Source organism: Malurus melanocephalus, unplaced genomic scaffold (genome assembly GCF_030028575.1).
Source record: "Malurus melanocephalus ecotype Western Australia unplaced genomic scaffold, MMel_1.1 scaffold_158, whole genome shotgun sequence".
Taxonomy (NCBI): Eukaryota; Metazoa; Chordata; class Aves; order Passeriformes; family Maluridae; genus Malurus; species Malurus melanocephalus.
Window position 1 is genome coordinate 730,694 of NW_026623390.1, and position 25,949 is coordinate 756,642.

Here is a 25,949-nt window from a genome sequence, read left to right on the forward strand (position 1 = left end):
TGTCTAGTTKAACATTAAAAAAAACCCAAATGAGTATTTCATTTATATTTCTTAAAACATTTACCATTCACAAAACATGTTCGGAAGGAAATAAACATGTGGCAAATAAAAACCTAGCACAGAATTTTAACTATGTGATCATAAAAGGAAAGGAAAGCAGGAAACCTTTCCACTGTGTRTCAATCAATAATGTGGCATCCACTTGCTAAGAACAAGACTTCAAAAAAGGAAAGTATCAGTAGTTGTCTAGAGAGTCTGATGTGCAGTGAAATTAAATGGGTATTAATGTTCATTGTGTAATTCTGTGATTACATTACTTACATCAAGAAAGCTAACATCGATATGTAGATCAATATCTACATCATCAATGGCTCCATATTCCCTGAAAGGAAAAAATTACATTACATTACATTAGAGGTCTTTAAGTTACTCCTAAATCCAGGAGCACTTACAACATGGAAGATTTTAGRAAGGATAATCTTATCTATAAAATCAGAATAGTTATAAAACACACATTTACATAGATTGGATCAATATTCCCAGTGGGTGAACCTCTGCTGCACTTAGAAGTTTTTTTCAGAGGATATTGCTTAAACAGGCTAAATCTTTCCTACTAATTCCCCCAAAATCTCTCCACTGCAGTCCTGTATTTCTGTCTTGTGTATTGCATAGATAAACAAAGAAAAATTAACAGACACGTTTCCCCCATTTATGACCAAAGAAAAATTAATAGACACRTTTCCCCCATTTATGACAAAAGAAAACCTTTGTTAATTTTCAAAAATATTTCATGTTAACAGCCAGTAACCTAATAGGCTTGAAATAAATCACTGAAGACAAATACAACATAGACTAGAGGGTGGCATGTTATACCTGGGGATTGCTTCATACATTCAAGTATACATTTGTTTGTCAGAGATAAAGACTGYCCTGTAATGTGCTCAAGGCAATACTTATCCTTTTTATCTGTCATGTGCAGTATTGCAAGATTTGGATTTAACAGGTATTCCATTGCCATCTGAAATCTTACTTTTAAACTGTGATTTTTCTACCTCTTACTTTCTGACWCACTCTGATTGCCCTCTCCCAACATACTTGCAGACTTCTGAAAAATGGAGCTAGAAAATATGTMCACAAACATCTAAACAAAAAGACCTGGTTTTGTTTTCATTTAAATTACTTAAGTGGACAATGCTCTCARTTTTTCACAAATTAGCTTCCAGTCACTAGAGTGTTTTTAACTYTACACTGCATTTTTGTGCTTGTTCTCACAGTGACTTCCACGTTTTTCCATTAAACCTGACTAARTGTGTGGTAGCAGTTGTGCATGGATAAGTCAATAAGGCAATTCTGAAATACTGAAATGTAACTRTCTGCTAGCAAAGTGAACTCTCAGCCGTGACAGGGCTCAGTTTGAACTGAAATTGCTTGAGCTCTTGCAAAGTTTGGAGAAAGGAACCCCTTCAACCAGACCTCAGCAACCCAATGGCTCTCTCTGGTCAGGGCAAAGCCAAGGTGTCTCTCTAGATCATGTGCACAGGTGGCCCACACAGGACAGCTGAAAGGCAGGACAGGGATGTATAACAGGACTTCCCAGCCACCTTCAGAGCTGCTCCAGTGTCACCTCACCCACACTGTACAGGCTGACCTYGCTGACCTCCTACAGCTCACTGAAAACATGGATCTGGAGCAGTGAAACTCTCCACCTGCTGAATGGCTGCCACCATAACAGGGGCAATGGGGTTTTTTGTTCACTTTCCAGAAGATCCAAACATTGTTATGCTATCTTAAGCAATTTTTTATGCAGGCTGGTTTTTATGCTAGTCTGTTTTTTTGAATGCAGGCTAGTTTTACTCTCATAACCGAGATTCAAAAGGCTGTAAACAAGAATGATTTTAAAAATTAAACAGAGGAATGGTTAAGCTAGTGAAAAAGAAATAATAGTGGAAGAAAGAATAAGATAAAAATTAGTTTTAGCTATGATATTTTCATACTCACTGAAATCTCTTTGCCCCCACTTCACTACCATCCTAGAGGATGGATTTTAGACACATGATGCTGACCCTAGTTTTTAATTTCCCAAGCTGATAGTGAGGAGGAGATCGTGTTTTATTCCAACATGTGCATCTCTGATCTGCTGTCTATAATGGCTTCATCAACACATTTTGACTTTGAAGCTCCCAGAGGCCCTCTGTCCACAAATGAAGAAGCAATATAAGGAGATACTGAAGAGTTTGCAGCAGTTGGATGGATCACTTTCTCGGGCTTTTGTGGCCAGATTTCTAAGGGCAGTTGTGAAAAGCATGCAGGTGCAGGAACTTTATTTCTGYATGTACAACTGACTCTGTGACAGCAAGGGATTACTGAAAGGAGGGTCAATTGTCTCGGAAATATATCTCTTTATGGATGTGCTTGTCAGACCAACTTCTCTCTCCTCAGAGAAGTGGAGCTACACAAGAGGGATGAAAATGAATGCTTAAAGCTGTGGGGTTTATTTCCAAGAATTTATAAGTATTTTCAGCTGCAATAGAGTGGATGAGGCTTGGAAGTTTTACACATGCCAAAAGCAGCCACAGGTGCCAGTTTCTACTATAGTGAGCTCAAGGGGATCACAGTGTTTCCATCGAAACAGCTGACTGAATACAAACTATATGCATTAAAGTTTTTGAAAGGTTACATAGAAATGTTTCAATTTTAGGAGCTTGAAGAAATCTATTCTGAGGGTATTCTCAATTTCATAGTTATCAGTTTGGCAACTAAAGACTTAATCTCCTTCATTTCCTAAACCTATATACCACTATTCAGATTTCAGTTCCCCAGATTCTTGCAGTGCAATAAATTTCCATTTAATTTGAAAAGGTACAGTACATCAWTGCTGTAGGCATGCTCTCTCTTCTTCTGACTTGGTTTGTCTGACAACTTTGATATTTTCCCTACAACACATCTGTTACATCTTATCTTTTATTTTTTGTTAAATTATTAAGATTGAATAGATGGAAAATTAGGTTGTAAAATACCTGAATTAATAAATACATATATGAATTAAAATACATATATGACACAGACATGCATTATGGCAGAATCATGTGTGCTCATATATGCCCAGTAGAAATTTTGTGTAATTTCCCTTCGTAATTCACATCCGACTGAAGTTCCACTACTTCTCTCTGTAGGATACTTCAGATTCTCACAATTAGAAATCCTCCCTATTCTCTGATCAAGCCTTAGTTTCTTACTGTCTCATGATGACAATACAGAATATCTGATCACTCCTTCTACCTACAAACAGCTTTTTTGAAGAAGAAAAACTGTTATTGTGTCATCTCCCTCTCTTTTGCTTCTAGACTAGACAAATCCAATTTCTTCAGTCCTTCCCTAGGGAAAGTATTTATTAAATCCCTTACCATTCTTCTTGTTCACCTCCAGGGCAAAATACAGAAAAGGAGTTTAACAAGGGTTTAGAGAAATGTTGAAAAGTAATTTACAACAAAACACAACTGCCTGACTACAACTGCAAAAGACAGTGATGTTTCAGAACAGGGCTATTCTCAGTACAGCTACTTGTGCCCAAACTAAACCACAGAAAAAACCCAAAAACMCAGCATTGATGCTAGCTTGCAGCACTTCCCTCCTTTTGTGATACAACATGGAGAAACCAGTGCTTTGGAAGTCAGGGAAAGTCCTTAATGAACACAGTCTCCAAAATATTTAAGATTCAACAGTACAGAAAAGCCAGTGACATACCTGAGAGATACTGCATTAGGTCCATAGATCTCTCTTACTGCTGTCAAATCTGCCTCCAGCTGTGGGTGCTTGTGAAGTTCTCCATCATAGCTAACCTGTTGGGGAAYGAAAAATATCTCAGGAGTTCTGTAATTTCTGCCACCTGAAAGTTCTCTCTGCAAAGTATGTTGCATTAAGATTCCTTAATGCCAYATTCAGGAAGGACAAGTCGAAGCACTGAGGCCATCTTATCTGCCAAGTAGCAGATTTTCAAAGCAGGCACCTCTGYCTTGGAATGTTTTGAGGGTTCCCCAGTTTGTGGGGAGAAAAATTGCAAAGGACTTAACTGCCCTATTTTGTCCCCGGGTTTGTTCTGGGACTCTTGTGTATTTTTAAAACATTAAGTAGGATAAGAACCAGATCTCCCTGATGTTGTCATCCTAGTCCAACTACTCCAGGACAATGGTTGCTCACTCTTCTTTGCTCTCACACTCACAAATATACTAGACACAGAATGGTTTGGGCACAAGAGAAGCATGAAACTATTCTCTATACCTATCMCCTCAGCACCTAAATTACATTTTCTATTTACTCACTGGTGGCATTCTACCCACTAGTGCAATAATAAGAGACAAAAACATAAAAAAATTAAAAGAACACCTTCCCATGTTAAGTATTTTATGAAAGAAGGTATAAAGAAACATCTGCCTCAACACTACCCCTTTTTTTTTTTTTTTCTAACTCTACATGAAAAATTGAATGTATTATGTTAGTGCTTAAGCTACAAACCAAAACTTGGCTCCTTTGGTTGGGCTGTATGTAATCAAAATAACAGAATTCTTCTACAAGATCCAAAATGCCTGTTTGGGCATGTAACAATGTATTCATCATCTGTCAATTGTTACCTTCTTCTCCAGCAAAATGTACAAAGTGTCCTGATTGCACAAACCCAAATCTACACATTTACAACAATTAGAATGATGGTAATTCCACAGAAGTCAATGAACTCCCTAGATTTAGACAGATTCAGAAATGAGTGTAGGATTTAGTCTGTATCTCTGACAAATTCAGAGAGCAAAGAAATARAATATAATTTATGCCTTTAGAGCCACTCATATATATATATATATCCTTATACAAGAACTCCTGCAGAGAATTCTTATTATTGCAGAGACACATCTAATTGCAGCACTGCTTCTTCCATTTATACATCCAAACATGTTAGACACAAGTGACACTTTCAACTCTGATATTTGGAGACATGCTTTTCAATTTAATTAATTTTCAATAGCATTAAAATAATAATCAAATTATCCCTTTTTTACATGTGAAAATTAGCAGAGAGTAATTTGATTAGACTTAGACCTAGAATTCTTTAAGAATAAGGCACAGAATTCACCACCATAGCATGGGAATGTATTTTTCTGAGATATCAATGACATTCATGACCAGAATGTTATAAAACAAGTATCTTTCCTTCGTCTGGACAATGATGTCAGAAAAATTTTCCAAGTAGAAGACCATGGAAAGAATATCTTTATTGTAATTTTTTTCACTTTAGGTAGGGGGAAACCAATCCTTTTTACATGCTCATTACTCAAAGAAGAATTCTTTAAAGATGCGTAAATAATTGCTGTCCTGCTTCCAAAGAGTGCACAGCAATCATTTCACAAATCATAGCTGTGGTGCACTTGCCACCTTTGTTGGTGCTAAACCAGATTTTTAAATCACTGTTATGTTTCAATACTAGTAAAATACAAAAGGAACACTATGCAGAACACTAAACTGCTCAACATAATGCTTTTTCTAATTTATTTTCTCATGGTAAGAGGCTATGAACTTAAAAAGGAAACAAAGCAGTGCTCTGGCAAATTTAAGACCAACAGTATGGTACTTCCCACCCCTGAATTAGTGCCACAGACATATTGATGTGCACAGAGGAGACTGTCAGTTTTGTATTTCTGCATTTTCAAGTATGTCCTGTAGCTGAAACACAAGAGACAAGCATAGAGAGAGCCAAAGGCAGTGGTATTTCTGTTTTCATCTTCTGTTCCTATTTGCAAATGCAGAAGCTAGAGATTCAAAGCCAGAATTAGCAGACTTCCAGAAAAAGTGAACACAAAAGCTAAAAAAAACCTGATAACTTCACTGTGACTGAAAGGTCTGTGTTTAGAAAGTCTCCAGTTTTAATCTGAGACCTTATTCAGATTATTTGACAAAAGGTTGCTTTTCAAAAGGAGATTAAGTGATTTACAAACCTAAATCCCATTGAAAATCAATAGGTCTTAGACTATTGAACCACTTAGCTACTTTAAAGTATTTATCCATTCAATCCTTAGGGAGGATTACAAGCAGGTGCCTAGGAAGTGGATAACATTTAATTTACAAGCAAGAGGTTGCATCTTCTTTTCACTGCCCATCAAACACCATTTCCCACCTCCCATGGTCCTTGTTTCATCAGCAGCAGCTCTCTTGTTTTTCCAGCTGTAACCACTTGGTAATGCTGAGGATTTCCCTGACCTCTACCTTTCCCAAATGCACYGCACACAGCAGCACTGGCATCTCGTCCCTCTATTTGCCAAGGTCACTATTTCTGTCCCCTCTCTCGGGGGCAGAGCACACACTTGTCTCAAACAAAGGAGCTGGCCTCGCTCATCCCCCACACATACAGTCAAACCTTTTGTCTCCCCAGCACACCTGCTGCCCACTTAACAACCCCTACAAACACTTTGCTTGAAAAAGGGTTGTTCTTTTCTGTCTTTCAAGGGACTTGGCTCATTACATGATTYCCTATTCCTTTTCTGAGTCCTCAGYATTACTTTTTAGCTCTAAATGTCTTCTTTAGACTCTTGTCTTTTTGACCATGAAATTTTAAATTAAACATGTATTTTTTTCCCCTTTTAAATAGACTTTTTGTGATGCCTTTTTAAAGTTTTTTTTTTGTTCTCCATATTTTGCATTTTGAATATTCTATATTCAAGACATTTTAATCAACTGACATTTTATTTTCATTGAAGACATAATTTTTTTTTTTGCCAGTTAATCTACTTTCAGTTAAATCTATTACCTTAAAGAGAAGACAATGCAATATAATCTAGTTTCCATTTTAATATAAGGCACTTAAATTCTAACCAGTCTGGTCTATTGCACAGCTCTTTTACACCTTGCAAAATGATGTACTGCTATCAGCGTTCATATCTCACAGGAAGCGTTAATATTTATTCATTCATTTGGGCACTGCCAGGCATCTTTTACCAAATGTATTAGCTCTGGTTCAAGAAGTAAGCACTCCCAGCTGTTTTCTGCCTTTTCCTTCACCTTGAGGTTACTGCCCTTTCTTCARAGTTGAAAAATGAAGGCAGTACATGCGACTCATCACTACAGGACAAGATCAGAAGCTTGTTCCTCTCAGGCGGATTAAAATGAGGCATCGCTCTCTGCAGTGAATTATGTGTATGGTCCTCCCCAGCACTCCCCAGCATGGGGCTGCAGGAGCCGGTGCTGAAGGGAGGCAATTCCTGCAGTCATTTCCAAAGCGAACATGAGTCAATTCCCCATGTCAGCTATTCCAGACAATGAAAACACATTGTTTCACTTCCAGTCTCAATACAACTTTCAATAGCATTTCAGGGGGTTTGTTTGTTTGTTTTGATGTTTGTTTGGTGTGTTTCTGGTTGATTTTTTAACTGTAAAGCCCCTCCACATGGATTTTGCATTCGAACCCCACTGCACTGTTGGCTCTGCAAGAGGACAGGCTCAGCGATGTCCTGCTGGTCAGCATCCCACGCTCTCTGCACCGACCCACCCTGCTGGCACTGTGGGCGTGCTCCTGCAGCCTTGGCTCTGCACCCAGGGCACAGAGAGGCGAGGGACAACTTTCATAAACAGACACCGTAATTCACTAAAATGTTCATCGAAATAAACAGTTCTAATAATGCAAGCGAGGAATAATTCCTTGGGGTGATATTTAGACTAAAAAAACAAGAAAAATCTGAATAAAGAGACTAGCGGCGTGAAGCACGTTGTAAAAGGAAAAGGCATGAAAAGATTTTATTTCCCAATGCACATGAGACGTAAGAATTAATTCTGCTGAAGAAACAAGAAGGAAAGACACAGGGCAGTACAATAATCTAAAACATGCAGCATTTTTCAAGGTGAATTTTACTCTAGAGCTCAGAAAAAGAATGGACTACTGCCTAGACCAAAATTGCTTTGTAATAACTATTTTCACCATAAAAATGCAGTGCTCTTTACTTTAAAAAATGGCARTCCTCCAGCAGAAAACAGATTTGGATCCAGCTTGAGTTCCCATTTGGATCAATAATGGGATAAGCTTTACAGAGTCAGTTATCTGTTTCCTGGAAGTAAGCAACCAGCTTCTATTTTCAAGCTTTCTGAAGGGTATCTGCTTTTTCCATTCTTATAGCTTTGCAGATGTAAACAAAGTAATCTTTGAATTTGACTTAATTATAACTTCTAACATATTCACTATTTCTGCTATAAAATGCYATGTATATATACACCTGCCACTCTACTCAATGTTAAAAAAACCGAAGAAATTAAATAGTATCATAAATTTATAATGGAACAAACGTAAGAACTCTCAAATATTACTTTCTTGGAACTTGTGAAAAAAAATTCTTGCATTACCTGTCCTCCATAATAGAATTCCTCAGAGTCATTATCTCCTTCMGAGTCTTCTTCAACTGCGCTGTTGTGCCGTGACTCCTTAATGGAAAAGGAACGTTAGCAGTGGTAAAAGCAGTATGTTGACCTTGCATTTATCACTCTAAGKGTAACTGCAGGAATTATGTTTTTACAAGTAAGCTCATATCATCCTTTCTTCAGAGATCTTTCGATATCATTTTTACAGAGGACTCATTTTAAGAACAGTGAAATATCAGATGAAACAAGTACCTAATACAGGGTACATAAAAACACCTTGAATATATGTTCGAAAAATAATACTTGTGTGTTTACAAACACAGCATGGTATTTTAAAGAACTGGTTAATTACACAGACTGTGTGGGGACACTTCACTCTGTGCTTTTGCTAAACAAAGCATAACTTTCCCACCAAGAATGGTTCTGGACATAGATCTTTTGGTGTGTCAGCAAGCTACTACAATTTTATTCTACTTTTTATTCTTTTAAATAAACTCTAATAGTATGGGGAAATAATCCACATCCAAGCATGGAATATATAATGTTTCCTTCTGTGAAAAACTGACACACTGCTGCTTAATTATTATTTATATCGTAAGTTCCATCCTGATGCCAGAAAAGCTCAAACTTAATTTTCTGGTCTGACACAGTGAAAAGTAAGGATTAGAAAGACCTGTGCTTATCTAAGTAAAAAAAAAACAAAAAAACAAAAAAAACCCAACCTGTTCTAAATAGTCTGCTTTGTGAATAATATCATTAAATACACAGAACTGATCCTGGTACAAACAGCATGAGGTGAAACACTGTATTCTGTTTCCCACTACTGGAACCTTTACTTATATAATTGCTTGAGAGAGAAACTCTTGTTTTCCACAATACATGTGTTATTTCTATGCCCTTTGCTGACTAGAAGCCCTTAAAGAACACCTGTTAAAACTGTAATTCTTCAATTCAACCTGAATATAATGTATCAACCCTTTTTTAATTGTGTCCTACACAAACCTGTCTTCATGGAATAGAAATCAGGTATATGAATCAAAAATAGATGTTACTCCTAAATTTCACAGCCATTAATGTCAATATGTATATAAAATTATCACCAATTTATATGGTCAGACATTCTATCCTCATTTTTTAACCTCTGCTTTTAAATTCTTGCTCTATTCAGTGTATTCCTACAGCGTAAAAACTGTGTTTCATCCAATCTCATGGCAACTTTTGACAAGCTATGAAAGTAATTTCTGCTCCTACTTTACTAAAAATAAGTAAAATTATTTTAGTCTTCTGTGTTTTTATAATAAAATTCCTTCAGAAAGAAGGCTGCTTCAATACAGAAATGAACTGAATAAAAATTCCACACAAAAAGAATAAATTAAACTCTTACATTAGAATAGTGACAAATCCTTACCAAATCTTTAATGGCCTAGCCAACAGAAATTATCAGCATCAGAGACTTTTTATAGAGGGTTTCTTTCAGTATTTTCACACTTAAGTACCTGATTCAACCAAAAACAAAATACAAGCTCAATACAAGCTCAGTCCCACAGAAGCTAACTATATCTGAGGCTCTTAATAAAATGGGTAAATTCTTCCCACACTTGTTTTTCTTACGTACACTGAGCAGTGAATATAATGATGAGGCAGTAGAACCAAAGTATTTTCAGTGCAGTTTTTCACATCAAATGGGGTTTCATTTTCTAAAAAAATCCTGGTACAYGTAGCATCTAGGCAGGCTTATCTCCTGTTTCTAGGATGAAGAAACTCAGCACCCACCCTTACCAAAGGAAGTCTTTAAATCAAGCACCTGAAATCCTGAGACCATTTAATTTCTTGCCTATGTGGCACCTTCTCTGAGGCCAGAACACTGTCACGCTCTGTAAATTTCACCTCAGTGCCACTTSTTTCTTAATGTCCCAGTGAGACTGGTCAGAGACGTGTGCCAGAGGCACAGGACAAATCCACCACGACTGGGAGACCCTGACACTCCAGACCCTGCTTATGGTGAGAAGGGCCATGCAGAGAATTTGCAGTGGGATTGCTGCAGGCTGCGTGAAGCAGCACTGAGCTAAACAATTGAGACGTGGTCTTAYGTGCCAGAGCAGGTTAAAAGGTGATGGAATCATTATTTGCCTCTCTAGGAGAGCTGCATTATTTAGGGCTGACAGGGTCTATAATAATATTGAACAAAAGAGGAAACAAAATGCCAAAAACATATTTCTTCAGATGAGARGAGAATCACTGTCTCAACTAAGTGAATCACAACCCAGAGAAATATGCTCACCTTTTAAAACACGTAAACATGCACAGACTGAATAAGCACMTTTTGATAGGAAGTCTATGGTAAACGTTATTATTTTATTACTTTCTCTTGCGTCTTAAAATAAATTCTGTTAAAACATGCATACAAGAAATACATACCTCTCCATTCTCCCTCTGTAATTTTGACTTTATGGATAGGCAATAGTTTACATCACTGGTTTTTCTTAATTCTTAAAAAAAAAAAAAAAAAAGAAAATGGAGAACATGTGAAAAAAAGTGAAATAGTTTTGCATATGCAGACTTCAAATTCTTAGTTGCAGTAGCAGAGCAAATAAGGAACAAAAAGTTACAGATATGAAATGCATCAAAGAGTTGACAATGCAACAGTCTCAAATTAGGAAGACCCTACTTCCCAGAGGACTTTAAAGTATGAATTGAAACTCAGCTGATTCATCTAGGACATTTATTTTTCCCAATTCATRATTTACAATTTAGTGTCATTCATTAATTTTGTATAATTCATAAAAGAAAGAAAAATCAAAACCCCTCAGGAAAAGAAAACCTTCCATATAAAAGATAGGTTCTTACYATATTGTAAATTAAAGGTTTCATTTCTTTTCAAATTAAGAAATATTTGCAAGTAAAATTTATCTCAAACTTCTGATGATAATAGTAAGATTTTGTTTGTGTGCTACTGTAACAACTGCAGTAAATTACTCTTAATTTACATCAGTATGAATGAGATCAGAGACTGAAGATCATACTGGTCTTCCAATGGAATTCAATGTAATTCTTYTATGCAAAAAACCACCTAAAGAATGATAATAATAATAAAAAATTACAAAGTCAAGTGTTCGTATCTGAGGAGCTGCCAGAATTAAGAGTGTTTTGTGAAGTTTCTCCTGCAGCCTGAAAAAATCAGAGAACCTAGTCTGCTAGAATCGAAAAGGTCTCTATGGAGAATGCACAAATCTTTGTTAAATACAGTGTAAATGTGCCTGTATGTCTGACAGGCACATCCTTTCAGGTGTCAAGTACTTTTTGAAAATAAGGAAATGATTCAAAATGAGAGGTGCCCAAAATCACTGGGAAAAAATAAATCATTTTTCTATAGCTGAATTTACTGAAACCATTTTGTTTGAAATTTCCTGAAATAATTCACCAGAGGCAGCAGTAGTTATAGACTGTTTCGTCTGCAATGGTGAAGATTCAGTGAAATTTTAAGCAAGTGATCATGAAAACTTGTAATTGAAAATTACTAATTCAAGGGGAATTGATCTAGTACAGGCTGCAAGACATTAAAAGAAAAAAATATGCTCTGCACACAATTGCGGTGATCCCCAGAAGAAATACTTTAATTTCTTCTATTCTGAAATGTAGGACAATTTACTAGAACAAGACTGCGAGAAAATAGCWAACTGTAAACCCAAACACTTTAGTACATCTCCCTTTAAGTGCAGACAACATCTTTCCTCCAAAATTATGAACCTGATAAAACTCTCCAAACATAGGATTACCTGTAGCAATTTGGTGGAAAATTACTGGAATTGGCTCTGTTGTAACTAACACATCTTCATCGTTATCAGAACTGGAAACGTAAGTGTTATCTGCAAAAGAAAAACACTTTGCATGGTGAAGTTCCATTGTGCTTTGCCAGCCCCTTCCAACGCTTTCTGTCCCACACTTGTACCACAAGGAACCACACCACAGATGTTTAGGGAAGCTCAGCACCACCATCTTCCTGAAGCGTTTGGCTTTTTTCCCCTTGAGATTGTGCATGAAAAGAAAAAATACTGCAAGTAYGGGAGATTCCGACCCACGCTTTATAAAGCAAAACCTTGGAGTTTGATGTCATGGCTTTTGTGAATCACACAAGCACTGCTCTGAACCAACCCACAACGCTTAGAGTGGACAATCTTTTCCAAAATTAATACTTGTTCTATGATTTTTTCGACATCTGACACTAAAACTCAAGCTAGATCTCCTATGCAGAGTGAAAGCTGTACTGAGAGCTGGRTGTTAGCAGCCAATTATGCAAAATACCTGTGCCTCATTTTGCCTAATCACATAAAAGGTTATTTGAAGTGTCTTCTAATCAGTGGATTAACCTTTCTTGTGCCTAAGTCAGGGAGAAAAGAAATTCTCCCACTTAACAAAAAATTTGGCATGGATTTGAATATGGTAACTCTATTGCACAAAATTTCTTTTCAAAATTGAAGGATTAGGAAGAGGAATGTGTCTGTTGGCTTTTTTTTTTTTTTTTGGTTTGGTTTCTTTTTTTCTTTTTCTTTTTTTCTTCTTAACCAAATGCTTACTAACAAAAACCAAGAAGCAGCACAGTTTGGTGTACTACCTGCAGAAACTAATTTTGCATGTATTGCTGAACTGCCTATGAAAGTAATGGTACTTTGTTTTCTAATGATCTGGGCTGAACTGAAACTKGTGCTCTAGAGCAGAAAGAGCGACGGTAAGTTGCTGCCACAGAGTCTACTGAGCTGAGATAACTGAGGCCATCACTTGGCTCTAAACATACCTAACACCACAAACATGGAAGGGAGAAAGGAAATTCTTGTGCTACAGTTTATTGCTGTACAGAAAACTAGGAAAACCAGCATGTTCTGTACAGAACAGACATACATATATGGAAAGGACTTCTCAGCTATAGGTTTTATAGATTTTAATTATATTTTTATGTCCATTTTCATTCTTTCTTACCAGCTGGATAATATGACTTTCACTGCCAAGTTGGTTTTGGTTTTTTTTTGTTTTTTTTTTTTTCCTTTGCTATTTGGCAGCTATTAGGGCTTTTTTTTTTCTTCCATCAGTCTGATGAGACTTGAGATTAAGATATTGGCTTTGATTTGTTCTCTTCAACAACCAGTTTCTAACACATGACTCCTAGGAACACCTCCCCTCATCAGTGGAGGACCTAGTGCCTGGACCTAGCAGAGGAATGCAGCAAAATAATTGCTTTCAAAGTGGTTCTCTCCTCACTGCTACCATCTAAYGAGGTCTAAGAAAAACATGTTTCTGCTAACAGGTGTGTAACCAACAAATCACTGGGATAAAAGACTACGGCAGTTCTACAAGTTTCTGTCAGCCAGCACAAATCATTCTGAACATAAATTCATTAGCAAAATGCTTGCTGCTCTGATGGTTCTCACAGKAGTCATGATACACTCATATTAGTGGAACTTCAGTCTACTCATTGATGTTATATTCTATATGCTCCTTAGAAAGATTATTTTCCCCAGTTGTGTCAAGGCTATGAGGAAATTGTTACAGCAATRTTTTGCTGAAACTGTTATTATCCTCTTGTAAACTTTTCAGTTATGTTTTCACAACTTCAGCAGTGGGTATGTAACTTACAGACATTACTGTCTCAACACTACTCCTGTTAAGCTCTCAGCGTTCCTTTGCAAGCACATTTTTAACTTTCACTCATAATTATGAAACTTTCAAACACCTTCCATTATTGAAAGYTGTCATGTCACATTACGGTTTCCATAGGTACGATTTAATGCTCARCTACTTGTATTTGATGCTTAAGGAAGTAATTCAGTAACAGCCACACACAGTTATCAGCACCAAASTGGTGATGCTGCATAAAATACAGCAATGCAGGCTGTGGGAGTAAGCACGCTGTACAACCCTCTTCTTATAGTATCTAAAATTTACTTTCRGTGGTATCTTTTTAGCTGAATTACATCACTTGCATAGTCACTTAATCTCTTCTATTTTCAAATATTTATGGCATGTATTAGCAATTTATCTGATGATCAACTCTGACAGCCTTGTCCAGGATTTACAGATTTRATCCACTCTCTATTACACACCCTTAATCTACACAGGATACAAGTTTGGTATAGCTACACACTAATGGACCTAAATCTTAATTSATAAAGATTTACCCTGTGAGAAACTTAATTTGAGGGCACGTGCTGCTCTGAACTTGCAGCAGTACTTGACGAAGACCTTCCAGTCAAGGACATCAGCACCGAGCTTGCCAGACTTGACACCATCACACCCTGACATGTCCCTGAAACATCCCCTAAGATATATGTCAGAAAAGGGAGCCACAGTCAGCAGTAACGTTAAGTTAGAAATTTAGGGTAAAAACAGGAGAACAAAGAATCTGGCTCACCAAGTCAAAATGAGTGTTTTATGATCAAAGCTGCAAAATGGGAAAAAGTCATTATCATTGCTAACACACTGAACATCTCTTCATCATAAAGCACACATATATCCTGGAAAAGCTTAAGATGTGAACGAAATCAGGTCTTCTAACACCCTGAAGGGCTGCATTTTAATCAGTAAACTTGTGCTGGTTTACTCCTTGCTCCAAGCTAACTACAGTGTGAAAGGTTCAAATGCAATCTGCCTTTAAAATATAGGGAGTGATGGCACAGAATATTCATCAGGTTTAGGGACACTAAAGTCACTCAGGCTTGTAGACCATCAGGACATGCTGAAAAGAACAGCCACAAGGAAATTCTGAGGTCTATCAGAAATAAGAGTTTGCCAGGAAATGAGATATCATGTGCTGTGCAAGTAACTGCTGCTGGTTCAGTGCTCCAGCTTACCATTTACTTAGAGGTTCCCAGAGATTAAATTTTATGATCTTTAATGGAAGAAACCAATAATAACACATGGTGAAGATTTTTTGCAGCCATTTGTCCCTCCATTCATTGTCAGCTTAATGCAGGCATCAGTAAATCAATTTATCACTGGTATGATTGTGCATTTTATGAATCTCAGTTTCWCTCATTTCTAAATGTTGAATTGACTAATATCACTAGCATTCGCCTCTCCAATTTTTGCTGGTTAAAAAAATAAATCTAATAAGGTTGTTAGCATTCTTTCTCAGAATCCATTTTTTTTAGCAYCACTGTTGATTTTTTCTCTATCTGCTTCAAACACTAGTGTTTTGATCAGAGTCTGCTGCTTATCAATGAAGAAGATCAAAGTCACACTTCTTTCGARCTTCTAAAAGAAACAAGATATATTGCTCTGAGACACATTTCAGAGAAGCTGATCAGATAAAGATCAAAAAAGGACAGAGGGTTTCATATCATTCCCAGTACTTACACCATTAAATAATCACAGGTGCACAATGTGGTGCAGCCCAACAGTGCTACCATGAACCTTTACTTGCACAGCACCTRTCATCCCTGCTTCCCCCTTCTGCCTCTGTGCCACCTGAAATATCTGTGCACTCTCTTTGAGTGAAGGAAACCAGGGAAATAACCTCGCTGAAAACTTGCTTTTGTCCTTACCTACTTCTCTTTCCTACAAATAACACCCCGGTTGAGACTGGCCACATGGTTACAAAARTACTTTTGCTGGCCCAGCTTGAAGAACGAAAGGGCAGTGGGACTGAGAGCTGGGAGCAGCTTTGCAAGCCAGCACTCCAAAACCCCAAGCACGAGCACTTGTCTCTGACTGACCCAGGGAGGCACTGCAGCAGAATTTGCAGGCTGATTCGGGAACATGAGTGGCCTCATTCAGCTCCGAGGCACAAGTGCTCTGCTGGCCCCGTGTCAGCTGCTCAGGCTCCACAAGGACCAACCTTYGTCTGCCATGCCAAAGAGAAGCTGGGCACTTTCTCACTCCTATTGCTATTGGCTCCACACACCGAAAGCACCCCGAGCTGCCATCTAGCTAAACCTGTGAACCTGTGTTCTCACCCTGACCCAGCTGATAAATGATGCCTGGAAAGGAGAAACGACTATGAAAATAATCTAAACTAATGGAAAATGATCAGCACAAGATGCACGTGGAAGACATCAACACCCTTTCAGATACTCCCATTTGAATATAGCAAATTATGGTAACATGTATACATGTGTCATGGACAAGAAGGCTGCACCGTACCTGGGTAGTCCTCAGAGACATGTACTGAATAGGACACACTGTAAAAGAAAAAAAACAACAAAATTAGAAACAACAACATTAACTGCTGGCACAACATTTTTTTCTGCTCCTGTATTATTTTATGCTTATTTATAAGTTCCTGACAGTTTCCAGAACAGAAGGTAACATCTATTTTGATGGCTTTTGAAGTGCTTYGCTGAAAATAAAAAGCGTCATGCCCATTTTGAAAGCTTACTTTGCTAAATTGGCACATCCTGATTTCAGCATTCTTAAAAGCAGTATCAAGGCTGCATTGTATTCCCTTTAGAGTAACATATCACAATATTTGTACTTCTGATTAGAACAAAAAGGTCACTCTTTGAACACCTAGAGAACTAGTAAAGCCCAGTTCTCCCTCTGTCTCATTTTTGTGTTTGACTCCCRACTCAGCAGGAGGCCTTGCTCATTACTGTACATTTCTGTCAGTTCCAGCAAAGGCTCTGGATGTCTTGGGCTCCTTCCTCCCATCAAAACTCTGTATTTCATGTAGTATCTGTACCTTTTTGTCAAGCTGTGTTCAAATTAAATTTGAGAGAGCCACAGCCACACTAAAGGGTAGCTTCACTATGTGTTACCCAAATCTGTTTCATCAGAAAACAGTCACTCAAAAGCACCATCAGGAATCTCCAGCTCAGTTCACATCTACTTTCCCTACTTTGCAGAGAGATCTTCACTAAACTCGCTGCTGAGAGCAGGGCAAATGGGTGTGATGGTCTGCTCATTTATCTAACTACCCACCAAGTCCTTTTGGTTTTTAGTGTGCATCTTCATTTTGCATTAAAAATGTTCAACTCTGAAGCACGCTGAAAGGTTTCTGTTGCATAATTCATATTCCTCTCAATTCTAAATCCTATAAATTGTGTCAASTTACACATTTAAATAATACATAATGTGAGTTCATTCTGTAATGAATTAAGCAAAAGCAGGGTGGCACAGTCCTCTTAAGAAATTTTGGTATGCATGGCACTTGCTGAAAAATCGTTGAACATTGGTTCAGAGGATCTTTCTAAACGACATGAATACAACTTCCACGTAGACAAGAAACTGAAACCAGGTGTGATTTTTACTTTTTCTCTCTCAAGGGATTCCACTAAATGAGTTCCACTTGCTCATGACTGTAAGAGGCAATCAATATGAAAAAGAAGGTCCCTCACACTTGCTTCCATAAGTCAGTCTATTAACACACGGCTCTGTCACMGATTTTTGCACATCATCTGTTTTAGAGTGATTTACGTATTGTTTGACTAAGGCACAAAGATGCCTGTTCCTTCAACAGCTGMAAATGTTCACATAAAGTGAGGCAGAAGGAGCATTTATAACAGCTGACCACAGATTTTGCCACAAAACTAGACAGCCTCAGTCAAGCTGACTAAAATCCCATCACTGTGCAAATCCAACATTTTGTGACTTTTCTGTTTTAATTATTTTTTAGACATTGTGAATAGGCAGCATCTGTATTCCCTCATCTTGGARTATTTTCCCCAAGGACTGGGTTATTTAAATCTAATTAATCTGTCATCATGTAAAATATCACTATTTTAAATAGGGAAATATTCCAAAATAAGGAACTGTTACATCTTAGCCCAGCCATGTATGGAGATTTTTGCTCTGTGGTGCAGAAAAAAAAAAAAAAATCCCCCCCAAAAATTCCCGAGAAGTTAACCGAGTGCCTGTTCTCACCAAACCACATCTTCTAGAAATGTCTGTAACCGTGACTTCTTCCTTCTGCTACTGAAAGAAGTACTCCTGCCTTACTCTTTTAGTTTGGCTGCTTTTACTTCTCTTTGCTGTCTCCAGAATTTCTGTGTGAGTTTGTTCTGATATTGAGRACAAGAACAGGGGTTGAAGAGTTTCACAGCTTCCACGAGTGCAGACACTCAAAACTCAACTGGGAAAGGACCTTAGCAACCTAACCTAACTTTGAAGCTGGACTTGACTTTAAACTTCTGCTTACTCGATGTGCATGTGTGCAGAAACCCCTGGTGGAACTGAGTTTTCTCTTCCTTTTTCTTCATCACATGGTTATCTCTGGCAGCAGTAGCCGAGGTGCTGCTAAATGGAAAGCAGCAACCAAACAATATACCGTTTGTCTCATGAGGTGGAATACATTAAAAGATTAATGAAAACGCAAGTTAGAAATAGTCTCAAACCAGACTGTCCAAACCTAGGGTCTGATCCAGGGCCCAGTGAATCCAGAAGTAGGGAGAACAAATGGTTTGAGACCCCAGAGAGAGGTGGTAGTGCTTTGCTTCAGCTTGTCATCTTGGGTTAGTTATGTGTGGACCATGGAAGCAAAAAATAGAAATAAAACTACTGAACAAAACCGAACTTGAATTTGTGTCTCAGCTCTCCTCCGTGATTGTCACATACGGTCACACTTTGGCACATTTTTCTGCTCTCAGGATAAACTGCTTCCTACTGACTGTGCACCTGATTTGTCAGAGAACAAGATATACCAGGCAAACAAAGGTCTCTTAAGAGTTCCTGTCCTCCAGGCACCTTTTCCCACTGACTCCAAGAAGATTTAGAGCCAAGACAGAAACACAAGACTGTGATGACTTACAGCACCTTAAACTGCACAGACTTCAGTGAAGGTGCAGATGTTCAACACCTYTCGGTGTCAAATCCTCCCAAAGCCAAAGAAAGCCTTTATTGCAGAAGCGTTCTCATTTAAGAACTCAGAAATACAACTGGAATTAATTTAGGCCTGGCCCTCACACAGAAGTACAAGATGATTATTCCAGTGAGGGATGTGATTTTTCCTTCTGGCAACGCAGCTCCTCTCTACAACCTTATTGCAGTTTCTGAACACAGCTTACAGCACTATAATTTATTCCCATTCCCATAAACACATTCTCCATTGCTCGTTCAGTTATATTGCTTTAGCTACAGGAACAGTTAAACTCTTGGGTGYAAACAAAGCCTCCCTGATGGTGCTGTTTCTGTTTTATTCAGCTCAGACCCTCTGCAGAACCCATCCTGCAGTACATGTTTCTCAACCTTTAAGCTCAGAACAAGCTTCATGCTCAAAATGGCCTAGTAAAATTTTTGTTATTTAACAAACAGTAAAGTATCATATGAGAAATTACTGGGAACTGTCATGTTTCACAGCTTACATGTTTTTAATTCAAACTTCTTATTGCTTGAAATAATATTAACACCGACAGCCTTGGCTTAGTAACAATTTTACTCACAAGGGTCTCATGGCAAGAATTTTCCAATGTGTTTTAACCATATCTGTTCTTTCTACAGAAAAATAATTCTGCAAGACTTCATCTCCATTGGAGAACTAATTCATCAACTAGATGGGTATGCACCATGTAATTGCTATTTTTTCAAATTAATCCTTCCCTACTGAATACAAAATAAGCAGATTCATCTGCATTTCACATTACTGCAGCTTCTCAAAGCTGCTTAAAAAGGAGTGGAGAGTCTTAACTGATCATACTACCAGGCAAAATGTTACCCCAAAACTKCATCTCAGGGCCAAGAAAAATACTCCTGAAAACTGAAAAAGACAGCAAAGCAACAGTTACTGCGACAAAGCGCATTCATAAAAATAACCAGCTTCACCTCCTTATATCAATTTGTAAGACTGCTTCCYGAGCCTTGACTGCAGTTTTACCTATCACAACAGAAACCCCAGGATCAAAATGCATCCTAAAACCACAACAGCGATGCTGTAGCTGGGATGCAGCTTCCCATCAATTTCAGGTTATCTCAGCTCTATGCCACCTATTGTTTCTCTCTAAGAAGAAATCCTTTAAGCTGAATTTCCAGCTGTTTTGCACAGCAGGAACAGTGTGAAGCATCTGGTGCAAGTCTAAGATTTATGCCTATGGAACAGTTATGACAATTCAACTCTGTCCCATGGCAATAACTGACTTACTGCCTTATTAAGTGTGGAAATTGTGATCTAGTTTCTATTTCAGTTAGTCATCTTTATTAGAGCCAGAACTCAATGTCCTAATGTAGCAGCTTGCAAACTTGCTGAAGAAAGGATTTTTTGCCATGTGGTATCTGATAGTACTATAATGCAAATCTATAACAAAATACAAGAAAAGAGTACATAAGACTTAATCATAACGCATCTGAAGCTACAGAATTCAGAAGAGATTTTGTTTAYAATATGCCAAAATCTTAGATCTAACTTATCAATGATGTAATGCAATAAGTTAATGGGATACACAAAATTTTATACCTTAAGAAGACTGCTAAGATTCAGCAAAGCAAGCTATGGATAAATCTCAAATATTAAATACTACAGTGGTATTGATTATATGCCTGGGTCAACTTTTGAAGAAGTAGTTGAGATGAAGAAAATATTACTGAAAACTTTGATACAAAATATAAAAGTATGCCTGTGACAAGTTTGGGCCAAAGGGCCTTTTKAATGACCTACATAATACTTCTGAAAGTACAACATGATACAGRCATGATGCTTTTACTCTTTTCTAGGCGAAGCAGTAGAAAGGAATAAGGTTCAGTTGAAAAGATGTAAGTGAAATTGAACTCTTTTACCACTCTCTAGTTATTAACTTACAAAATTCCTGCATTTTCAGWATCTACACATAACACACCACAGTAGAAGAATATTTCATGGATATTCAGTATACAGTAAATAATTCCACCTTCAAGTCTTTGTTTTCTCATCTTTCCAAATTCTTCAGTGGATTCCTATTACTGTCACAGCCTTTAGTCTCCTTTTCTACTTCAGTGAGACCATCATTTGATCCTGAAACCAGACCATTCATACTGCTTTATTTCCAATCAGCCTTTTCCCTCAAACAAAACAAAATTGGTTCCAAAATGCATTTCAACACGAACACAAGCCACYCTTGACACCCTGTTCTGAGATCTAGTTTGAAACCTTATAGCTTGACAGTAAATCACATCACAAACCCAGGGTGGAAATTATGATTTTCAGAAATCTATTGTGGGATTTCACCCAAACAAAACGTTCAAATTGCATTTCTGAAATAGATGACCTTTGAACAAGTGCCTTGAGAACTGGTAGAAGATGAAGGCATTTAGGTACTGACCAGAGGAAAAACTAGGTACACTATTTACACAAAAAAAAAATTGGAATGGATAACAGATTTTTTTTTTAAATTGACCTCATGCTAATTAGACTACGTGAAGATAAGTACAATTTAAAACTAATATTTAAGCACACTGCAAAAGGTTTCAATGTCAAGTCTTTCTTCCAAATTGTACATAGATCATATATATGCAAATAACAAAGGAGACTCAGCAGCCAGAATCAGAAATTTCCTATGGCAAAAAGTGTCTTCTGTTTAATGGACATCACTAAAAGACAAGTCTTACAAATCCACAGCCTGGAGACAACTGTTTCATTCCATGCTGGAAACAAAACTAACAAACTAACTTTAAAAGGAATTGAAAAACAAGCAAAAATTACCACTGTGCTGTGTATAGCTTGGACAAAGAAACTTAATAAAAACTCTCTATTTGGTGTTCAACTGCTACAAGTACAACTGAATGAAAAATGTTAGGTCTTTCAACAAATTATGAAAAAGTAAATTAGCACGACACTCCATCACTTGGTATATATGAGTGCTGTGCTGAGAAACACTTCATTACGTTTCAGTGGAGCTCTTAAAAAAATGATAGAAGTACAGGAAAATAATCTTGCTTTTCCACTCTGGAGCTCTTGAAAGATTGCATCCCACTCARCACATATCAGGAGCTGAGGAAGTGCTCCACTGAAGCCTATATTCAAAAACATGCACAGAACTATGGCAGCATTCTGGATTTTCTTATGTGAGAGATTTTGTAACCATGGCTGGCATTCACAATGTCTTCAAAAAAAAAAAAAAAAAAAATGGAAAACAAAAAAAAAAAAAAAAAAAACAAAAAAAAAAAAAGACTTTTAGAATGCATTTGCATTTTATACATATTTACAAATTTACAATCATGTAACACAAATGTTATTCTGTTTCTTCACTAGAAGGGTAGTCAGGCATTGGAACAAATTGTCCAGGCAAGTGGTGGAATCACCATCCTTGGAAGTATTCAAAAGGARTACTGATGTGGCACTTGGGAATACGGTTTAGTCGTGAACATATTGCATTAATGGCTGAGCCTGATGATCTTCAAAGGCCTCTTCAAACCTCAACTGTGTTATTATTCTGTTAAAAATTACAGAATCACTGAAGGGGCCAGGCTAGGGGGCACCACAATGGGTCACCTGGCCCAATCTCCCTGGTCAAGCAGGGCCGACTCAGAGCACACAGCACAGGATTGTGTYCAGGTGGTGCCTGGTGTCTGCAGTAAGGGAGACTCCACAGCCTGTCTGGGCAATCTATTCCAGTGCTTGCTCYCCCGTGGTGTAAAGAAGTTCTTCCCCATGTTCAGGTGGAGCTCCCTGTCCATCAGTTTCTCCCATTGTCTCTCATCCTGTTGCTCAGCACCCCCGAGCACAGCCTGGTCCCTGCTCTGACCCCTCCCTGCAGACACTGACAGACATTGATGAGKTCCCCTCTCAGTTGTCTCTCGTTGAGGCTSAACAGACCCAGCTCCCTCAGCCCCTCTCAAMGKGATCCCTCGATAACTCTGCAGCCCTGAGCTGGGTGTRCTGCAGGGCTCCATGTCTGTCTGACACTGCAGAGCCCAGAGCGGGCRCTGCACTCCAGATGTGCCTCCCCAGGGCTGAGCAGAGGGGCAGGGTCACCTCCCTGACCTGCTGGCCCTGCTCCTCCTAAAGCAGCCCAGGACACCAYTGGCCTTCTGGGCCACAGGRCACTGCAGGGTCATGGACAGCTCGGGGACMCCCAGGTCCTTCTCCTGGAGCTGCTTCCCAGCACATCAGCCCCAGCCCGTGCTGCTGCAGGGAGTTTCTCCTCCCCAGGTGCAGSGCCCTGCATTTGACTCTGTTGAATTTCAGATTGTTCTTCTCTGCCCATCCCCCCAGCCTGTCGAGGTCCTTCTGAAGGGCTGCACAGCTCTCTGGGGTATCAGCCATTCCTCSYAGCTTTGTACCATCAGAGAGAGCCCCTTCCTCCAAGCCACTGATGAAGTTAAACAATACAGRCCCCTTACTGAATGCTGGAGTATAGCACTGGTGAAAATTCCCTGTGCCACTGATTACACCCCTCTTGGATCAGGTGTTCAGCCAGCTCTCAATCCACCTCACTGTTCTCTCATCCAGTCCACACTTCCTAAGCTTACCTAAGGGGATATTGTCAGAGACAGTGACCRAAGCATCACTGAAGATGAGGAAGACAACAGAAAAAATTCACAAAATGTCATGAATCCATCAATGCTATCAGCCAATACAAGTCAGTATGTACTGCACTCCATTCATTCACAATACCTTCACAATACAGTCTCAGCAACGCGACAAAACCATAAACAGAACTAAGTTAAAGTTTCAGTTGCATGAAATGCTAACCACAAAGTGATGTGTATCTCCAAACACACCGACAAACAGCCAGCATTACAATCATGACAGAAATACACAAGAGAGATTATCTCATAACACGCTTCTGGAAATAAAAATTTGCATAAGGTTTTTTAAAATTCAAATAATAATGCAGGCTTTTGCTCTTTCACATGGGGAAATAACTGCTGAAGCACAGGACTTTTACCTTTTATAAAAGCTGCGATTTAAAAACTGATGGCATTAAACAGAATAATGATCAGTGRAAAACAACTTTATCTTCTGGGAGAAAGAATTAGAAGTGACAAATGAGACAAAAATTAAAAGGAGGTGGACCTAAGTTTTCATGCATATATTTGCACAGCTAGGAATAAAGTGACTGTCAGTCAAGCACAGCAAGAATAATCTCACAATATTAAAGCAAAATTTATTTTCTGTTGTGGAATATAGAACCTGAATTAAATGACAGTGAAGTTCAAGGAAGACTTTAGAATATGTCAAAGATAATTACAGGCAAGTTGCACAGAAAATAAAAGACATCTGCCCTCCTATCTTACTTCCRTTACTTTCTAGAAACATGTCCTCCATGGCTTTGCTAAAAATTTGAGTAGGTACTCAAAAGGGTGCAAAATTTTTTCAGCTTTTTTTTTTTTTTTAAATATTTGCATCTTGCCATACAACTGGGCCGACAACAATTTAATACCCACACCAWTTTCTATATTCCTTATTAAAACAATCTTCATGGATTTCTAAGCAACTTTTGAAGTACCCTTTAAAATGTTTCGAATGTACATGTCTGCCATTTCTTTTAGAGATAAACAGGCCACTTTAAACCACCCAAAACATGTTAGTTCAATGCATTCCTGTGTTCATCGTATCTGACAACTGATGACCCAGGATTAGTCACAGCTGKTTTTTGCTGCTAGATATAAAAAGATGCTTGCAAAGAATTGAAATTTGTGCACAGACCCCTTTCAGTATGCACCAGAACCTCCCATGATGCACCACCAATTACACAGAAAAGAATAACAAGTGACTCTGAGTAATCTTTTCCTCTGGATGATGGAGAACGTGCGTGTGATGACATATGAAAAGTCCCAGGCGCATCTATTGATGACAGATTAGAACTATTCCAAAGAGAGATGAGCAGTATCAGTGCGTCAAAAATGGCACTGCTTTCGTTTCTTGACATAACCTGGGGGTACTGAGGGACTGAGTCAAAATTATTATAGTTTGCATTTATCACTAAGAATAATTGAGTCAGGTCCTCTCCTGCAACTGAAGTGCATCTGAATCAAATGGGGACTGTTACTCATAAAGCCTTGTCTGATTTAGCGTGGCATTCAAATAAAGGGAACACAGAAAACTCCAGCTCAAACGCTTCCCTTTAGCAAAGCTTCCCGTGAAAAAGGCACAACAACTTCTAGCAAATACATGAAAGTCTACAGGATTAATCATCAGTCGAGAAAACAAGACAAGTAATCTAATAGTAAAATTAGCATATCAAGAACACTGGGCAGGGGGTGGAGGTGGGGCGAATGTACGTGCTGTGCGCCGCTCTGGAAAGAGTTATATCCAAATGTGTCCACATGTGCAAGACCAGGCTGTCCACCACCAGACTCTACCAGAATCTGACCATTTGACTCAGAACTACAAAAGCCTCCTGTTTGTCAAGATRCCCTGTTTGTCCAGGTCTAGCTCCCTCCTATCAACATAGATGTATTTTACACTTCCTTCTGCATTCTTCTTCCTCTCCACTGATCTCATGGGTTTGAACCCTCCCTGCATATAACCCGTCAGTTTTTAATCCAATTTCAGTCTTCCCCAGGAAACAGAGCACAAAACAAACTTAGCACAGTAACTCTTGGTCCAGCTCAGCAACAGCCAGAGCAGCACGTRGTATAACAGCCTTTGTACACCTTGTTTACCTGATGGGTACCATCTTCTTCCATCATGTGCTTTCTAGAGGTTGATTTTGTTTTAGCTT

The 25,949-nt window shown here is 38.3% G+C and overlaps 1 protein-coding gene across 1 annotated transcript in view; it reads right to left on the minus strand.

The window, feature by feature from the left end:
• PARP8 (poly(ADP-ribose) polymerase family member 8) overlaps positions 1–25,949 on the minus strand; it is a 114,945-nt gene that overhangs the window by 45,955 nt on the left and 43,041 nt on the right. Inside the window, exons 3-8 of the mRNA XM_057371809.1 lie at positions 16,522–16,559; positions 12,165–12,254; positions 10,807–10,877; positions 8,374–8,451; positions 3,745–3,839; positions 322–382 (exon numbers count right to left, since the gene is read on the minus strand). Of these exons, the coding sequence (XP_057227792.1) occupies positions 322–382; positions 3,745–3,839; positions 8,374–8,451; positions 10,807–10,877; positions 12,165–12,254; positions 16,522–16,559 (433 nt within the window). The remainder of the gene's footprint in view (positions 1–321; positions 383–3,744; positions 3,840–8,373; positions 8,452–10,806; positions 10,878–12,164; positions 12,255–16,521; positions 16,560–25,949) is intronic.